Source organism: Argentina anserina, chromosome 6 (genome assembly GCF_933775445.1).
Source record: "Argentina anserina chromosome 6, drPotAnse1.1, whole genome shotgun sequence".
Classification (NCBI taxonomy): Eukaryota; Viridiplantae; Streptophyta; class Magnoliopsida; order Rosales; family Rosaceae; genus Argentina; species Argentina anserina.
Genome location: NC_065877.1, coordinates 30,798,525 through 30,805,694, shown reverse-complemented (window position 1 = coordinate 30,805,694; position 7,170 = coordinate 30,798,525). Strand labels below are relative to the sequence as shown.

General features: G+C 36.2%; 2 protein-coding genes across 2 annotated transcripts; one reads left to right on the top strand and one right to left on the bottom strand.

Moving 5' to 3' along the window:
* LOC126797272 (uncharacterized) lies at nucleotides 1-626 on the top strand. The gene is made up of 2 exons (XM_050523924.1): nucleotides 1-397; nucleotides 452-626. The coding sequence occupies exons 1-2, from the start codon at nucleotides 21-23 to the stop codon at nucleotides 624-626; spliced, it is 552 nt and encodes a 183-aa protein (XP_050379881.1). The 5' UTR covers nucleotides 1-20.
* A 2,478-nt stretch (nucleotides 627-3,104) lies between these two features.
* Nucleotides 3,105-7,038, bottom strand: LOC126798994 (putative protein FAR1-RELATED SEQUENCE 10). The gene is made up of 4 exons (XM_050526095.1): nucleotides 6,897-7,038; nucleotides 4,858-5,918; nucleotides 4,336-4,779; nucleotides 3,105-4,241 (listed from the first exon to the last, which is right to left on the bottom strand). The coding sequence occupies exons 2-4, from the start codon at nucleotides 5,878-5,880 to the stop codon at nucleotides 3,639-3,641; spliced, it is 2,070 nt and encodes a 689-aa protein (XP_050382052.1). The 5' UTR covers nucleotides 5,881-5,918; nucleotides 6,897-7,038; the 3' UTR covers nucleotides 3,105-3,638.
* Nucleotides 7,039-7,170: the final 132 nt, after the last annotated feature.

The window sequence follows — 7,170 nt, the reverse complement described above, 5'->3', positions numbered from 1 at the left end:
CTCAACTGCAAAATAGGAAGATGGAGTCTATCATTCATAGCAAAGTCATCAAGTTTTTTCTTTCAATCTCTGTCTTTTGGATCTTGTTCTCCCATTCTTCTCTAAGCTCTTTCCTTGTTCATTTCTCCAATGCCTTGATATCATCACCTTCTGTGAGACTGTTCAGCTACACTTTTGACAAGATTTACATGTTCCTGATTTGCAATGGACTGCTGGTGTTCATTGTGAAGAACTCTGGTCTTATTGGGACCTCTCCACAGGAGTCTAATCTCAACAATGATGAAGATCATGTGAAGATCAATGGCGAAACTCGGGAAGGAGGAGTGGTCGAGTTGACAAAAACAAAGGCAGAAGAGGCCAAGGAAGTTCAAGTTGTCAATGTAGAAATTGAACAAGAGCAAGAAGAGAAGAAGTTCTTGTTTACAGAAGATGAAGAAGAAGAAGAATGCAGAAATGAATTAGTCATTGTAGAAAATCATAATGAAATTGAAGGAGAAGAAGGAGAAGGAGTTGGGTTTCTCAGTACGGAAGAGTTGAACAAGAGATGTGATGAGTTTATAAGAAGGGTCAAAGCAGGAATTAAACTTGAACTCCAACAATCTATGATCATGGTATCATGCCACTGATCAAATTGAAGAGAAGTTTGTTACTAGAAGAGTAGAAGACTAGTTATTCTTTTTTTCCTTCTCTGGTCTGAATTCAAAGACTTACTGCTCTGTAACTTTATTAGTGTAACGAATTTTATAGAAATATTCTTCTTAGACAACAATTTTTACCTTAAATGTGTTGCAGGTAGGAGTAAACTTGGCAACTTTTTACTATAATGTAATTGAATGCCAAAAGTAATTCATTCTCTAGTTTTATTATGCATAAGAACTGGGGAGCACTATCGCACTAACACTATTTGTAAAAGCATCTAGGTCATCTCGGATCGTTATCCTCTTGCCATTTTAGACATTCTAAGATAGAATTCAAATAGTTTGCTCAACTCCAATCGTTTCAGACTAAATTACTGTGTTCCAAACAAGTGCATATGGTGATGGTCTTAATGTCCATTAGTGTTTTTGGACATTCGAATTTTTATTTTTCTGTGTTGTGTAATCAGTGACAAAACTCCTGAAATTAAAGCCTCAACTTATCACTGTGTTTGCTGAGATGCATTTAGAGAAAAAACAAATAAGATATGTTCCAGTTGAGGTACTAAATAAAATCTTTGATTTCACTTTTGTACCTGTACTCCATGTACAATGGATATGTTTGATTCTTCTTCTTGTTTCGTCTCTTTGCATGTTAATCTGTTAATCCATGATCTATCTATTGAAAAAAGACACCAAGAAATTTCTTACTTGACCTCTAGGCTGCACATAATCGGGTACGGGTACGTGGAAGCGAAATGTTTGGAAACGCGGAAGCGTGTTTTTTAAAAAATTTAGGAAGCGGGTACGTTTTGAAAACGTCGAAATAAAATAAAAATATATAAATTATACACAAAATAAATATAATAACAAATTTTTAGTTTAAGTAACTCAAAATCTCAAATAACTTAAATAACTTGGTGTTCAACATTCGAAATAATACAAATATAATGAAAGATCTAGGTATCAATAAGAGAGAAGGAGGGTTGGTGACTCGGTGGGAGGTCAAAAATAAGTAGAAATAAGTTATTTGACTTGACGAAGCTAGGTCTAGCCATTCATTTAAAAAATTAAAAAATTAAAAAAAAACATAAAAAACTTTTATTTTTTTGGAAACTCGCGTTTCCAATTCGTAAACTCGCGTTTCCACCGCATTTTCAAAACACATTTTTTCTGAAAACACGTTTCCGGTCGTTTTCGTCGCGTTTTTGGGCGTTTCCGGACGTTTTCATCGCGTTTCCGAACGTTTTCGTCGCGTTTCCGGAATGGTTCCGCTTCGGAAGCGGGAAACGTGAGTGAAAACATGTTTCCGTGCTTCCTAGCTTGACCCAAATCAATTCCAGGGTCTCTTCCAGGAAAGACAATTATACTGAAGCAATAATAGATTTTTAAGTACTAACAAAGAAGCAGGTCTTATTCACAGAATTCAAATTTGTCTGATCATATCACCAGACAATTCTTTTCTTATAAGAAAACCAGATCTATGTATGTAAATGTTGCATAATGAACTATCTATGTACTTATACAGCATATTCAGAGAGAGAGAAAATGTTTTCTTGTCGATATCTGCAATACTACATTATCCAGATCCCCAGCCGAACGGAATCAAAGCTTAGGATTGGTTCTTGACCGAAGTTGGTGTCATTTGATTACTATGCTTCATGGTGCTGTTTCAGCAAGCACAAAGGGACCACCTCCGACAATTGGAGACATTCAAGAACTTGATTAGTTTTCATTATGAGATGCATAACATTTTGTCTCTATATGTGACAAGGAACAGAGACAAATTTTTGCAAGACCAAATAATTATGCATCAACATTCAACACCAACAAAATCCATTTCAACACGATTTGCCTAAAACCAAAGTTTCATGATACATTTTGCATGCACTGTATGATTATAAATTTATAATAGAACACTCCCAGATACTAGAGTCCCACACTCTAGACATGAATATGTAATCGTGTTGCACCTGCCTCCCCAACCCCAATCAGACGTTTTCATCAGATTAGTTCGTTGATTATTATGAAAATAGACATTGACTTCTACTTATGGACCTACACAACCATGCATTCTCATTTACCACTGCTCTTACCCTTCAGTAGGGATGAAAGAAAGCAAGTCTCGGTTTCTTCATCGAAGACATGGAAGTAACTTCAAGCGATGAGATGAGATAAGAAAGAAAGTTTGAGGCACTGTAGGTGTGAATGTGATTGAGCAGTGTTTACAAGAAGCAGAGCAATTTACGTATGTTCTTGTTTGGCCCTCAATGAAGAAAAACCGAGCTTTTGTAACCGTAAACCCGATTTCAGTACCAGAATGAGAATGACAACGGAATAGATAGAAGTGCCAGCATTTACATACGTGCTTTCCCAGAAGAGTAAAATGCAGGATCATGAAATTGCTACAATTTAGATGAAGAAATGAACAGGTACACTGTAATAAAGAAGAAATTACACTGACCAAGATGAGCTCAATCTTCTGGTTCCATTAGTCATAAGAAAGTTTTCATCACATTGCAGAACAAAACTTCAAAAGGACTTTAAATTCTCAAGGTGTATGTTGTCAGGTAATTTGAACAAATAACACTACATTGATATCAGACTTTATCCAGAGAAAAGAAAACAGCATCGCCCAAATTTACATTTTGGATAAAGTACACTGCTAATTACAATTTACACTACAGAACTGAGAACAGTCTGAAAAATTGCCAACTTCTTTCTACCCGGCCTATTGCCAACATTTACTGATACCCAAAAGTGAATACACAATTTACCCACGAGGAAATATACAATTACCATAAGACATGTATATACACTGTAGAAATGACACCCATCCAGAACATCTGAGCTGGCTTGCCAGGGTTCATATGAGAAATCGTATTCCTGTATCCTTCTTTGCATATACAAGTTAATGGTTAATATATGATGCCTTCCACACCAACATACTTCATCCTCCAGAATCCCAGGGCAGCTTTTATGTTCAATGCTAAATAAAGATGCCTAAATATTACTGATGCTATTAACTGCCAAATGCACATACTCTTCAATTACTGGCATATTCCTAACATGCTCAAGAAGGCTCGAAAGTTCTGTATGAACATAATTAAATCTTTCCTTGGAGACTAAAGACTCTGTCAATAGACTAGCAGCGAGAGTGTTAATAGTCTGGGCACAATCACCAGCATTCAATTGAGCATTTTCATCAGCCAAAGAACGTAAGGAACTTTCTAGCCGCCAACGAAGCAGAAAATATTTTTCAGGGAGTTGAAAGTAGTTTTTAACCACAAGGACATGAAGGGAGTGCCTGCACAAAATACCAGAATGCTCAAACTCCTTACAGGAACAGTGGATTTGTTCATCGTCTGGCATCCAAATGACAAGACACTCTCTGTCCAATTTCTTGTAGTGCCGCACATGATATGATCCATTTGTCATTTCTGTTGTTGCATATTGCAGAGACAGAACAATTTCATGCTGTAAGATGCTGAAAGCATAAGGTGTAAGAATGTTACGCGCATGTTCTTCAATAGGCATGCCGGTCTTTACATTCATATACTTCATCCCTTCTCTGGCCTGGCTCCCAAAGTTGGCAGCAATACTGACCTTTAAGAATAAAAAATAATAAAAATAAAAAACTCAATTACCAACAATCCAAATTTGAAGAACACACATACACATAAAAGTTTAATCAACACACCTGCTCAAAGAATACTTGTAGGCATGTCTGCACATTCAAAATTCTTTTCAAGAATGACTCCAGGGCTAGTGAAAACTCAGCTGTCAGTGTACGAGCAAGAAAGTAGCCTCTAATGTAAGAAAGCGACCAGGATTCTCGAGATGAATACAATAAACCTATATGCTTATCGGACACAAGGCCATACTGAGCAACCAAAATGTTCCATTGATGTTCAAAGTCTTCTACACTTTCCAGATGAGACAACATATCAAATTCAGCTTTAAAATTTCCATACTGTGTTCCTAGAGGCAAAGAGAACCAACTGGAAATTTTGGATAGAATGTGCCATATAGATATAACATGTCTAGTATTGGGCAACTCCCTTGCTATAGCATCTCTAAGCCCTGAGTCTATATCAGTTAGAATAGTCTGTGGAGATCTTCCTCTCATAAATCCAATAAAAGCCTGTTCCAAATAAAAAAAATAAAAAGTCAATACACATAGACTGGAGCAGGTTGATCACAAGATTTTATATTCACTAACCTGCAGAGCCCAAGAAAATGAATGAGAACTTTCATCATGTAGCAGCACGCAACCTAAAAAAATTGCCTTGCCATGATTATCAATGCCAAACAACACTCCAAGGAGCAATCCATAAGTGATAGAACGATAGGTAGTGTCAAAAGCAACTACATCACCAAAAACAGTATATGCACGAACGGAGTCACCATATGACCATGCAATGTTTTCAACCTTTTCATAATCGTCTATGGTATAATCATAGACAAAACCTGGATCTCTCTCTGTCATAGACTTGCAGGTATCAAGAAGTTCTAGCATATCATTTTCTCTTTTCTCATTGAGCAAAGCATCACTATCTTGAACAGCTTTCTTACAAGTCCGGATAAAATTCCTGATATCTTTTTCTATAAAGGGCAACTGTCCAGGTTGAACTCCCTTCTCTAGCTCCAACACTTTCACTATCCGGTTCACAGGAAAGCCAGCTTTGGAAAGTAAGAGAATCCGTTCTTGATCTGCCTCTTGTATTTTACGATAAGCAGGAAGTAGGCGCACTTGGTCATCCTCCAATAACTCGTGATTATGAACATTACTAAACTGTGAAACATACCATTGACTAATGCCATCAACAGTTTCCTTCGTCAAATACAACTTGGCATCACATCCACACCGTACTGATTTTCTCTCCCTGGGATGCTCCACATTGGCCTTTTTTCTTGGTTGATTAAATCCGGACCGATAACAAACAAAATCTCGTCTGTATATCCCTAAATTTTGGCTTTCTGTAGAGCGTGCCTTTCTAATAGAAAATCCATTCTTCCGTGCAAAGTTGCTGTAGTATTTAAAAGCATCATCATCAGTTTTGAAAATTTGACCAACATAAGGGGTGAAGACAGCTTCTGATGAGGATGAAGATGAAATCATCTCATTTTTTACATGTAGTGAGCTTACGGAGGTTGAATCATCACCTTCATACTTAATATAACACTTCCAATCTCCACAAGGGCACTGTTGTCGCCTAATCCAGATGTTATTTGATGGCTTCATTTTTCATGGAACAATAGAAGTGTCCAACCTTACATATTCTTTTGTCACAGAAACAGCAAAAACAGGAAAAGGAAAAGGTTAATGAAACTTCAACTCACAGATACATTGCAGTTTAAACTTTTATATGCAAGATATACCAATTAGTATTTACTAACTCGACATAGAACTATTTACTCCAGTTTGGTAGCTTAAGATTAAAGTTGATTATCACGAGAACTAAACGACAACAAACACACGGTTACTATTTACTTCCATTTAATTTAATTCCTTCTAAGGCTCTCAAAAAAGTAGATGTATGAACCTATAAGAAAACAAACATGATGAATGTATGATATACACTTATACAGCAGTCCTGCTGCTTTGTCAAGCAACCAAAAAAAAACTTCAGTTCAAATATGTAACAGTTTTATAACTTCAGTGGGTTGCTATTTTTCAATTTCACAGCCCATTGAAGGGACAATATGTTCAAATGACTAACCGAAAAAGAAACTGATTGTGCATACATTTCGTTTTGACAGGTGAGGTTTCTACATTTAGCTCAAAAATATGTATATTCAAGCAAACTAGCCAAGTATTATTTCCTTGAACAGAAAATTCATAAACTGGTAGAAGTGCAAACATGCTAAACAATTCAACGGAACACAGCTTGGTGCTGAAGCAAAACAAACCACACTTCATGTCAATATGAAACCAAACTAAAATCAATAAGCACAGATATATCCATTTACATTGAAATTGGGTAGGGACTAACAACAAGTAAAAACACAAACATGATTGCAATATGGACAGAAGAAATGAGAAAAACAAAGTAGACCCAACACCAAGTAATGATTAAAGTTTGAGTTTCTGTATTCAAAACCCCAAAGACTTGAGCTTTTAGAGTGAAAGAAGCTAAACCCAGAAGCACGTACATAAACAATATGAACAATTAGAGAACATATGAACACCAAGTAGAGTGAGGTAAAAGAATTGAACTTTGAAACAGTAATGGATGAATTGGATGAGAAATTGCATACCCAAAAACAGAGAGAGAAATATAAAGCCCTTTTCTGTATTGGGTCCTTCTGCATCATCGTCTTTGCAAATCAAGAATACAAGAAGTGAAAATTTTCAGTCAATTAATTTTATATATTAAATTGAATAAATTCTATGGCCGCCTAGTCAGAATGGTTTCTGGGCCTGTTGTCAGCAATTTCGGCCCACTCAGCTTTGACATTAGGAAAATTTTCAATGAATATCAAAAAATTACGGCTGAGATAAAACTAAATGTTTGGTTAATCAGAGTGCTAG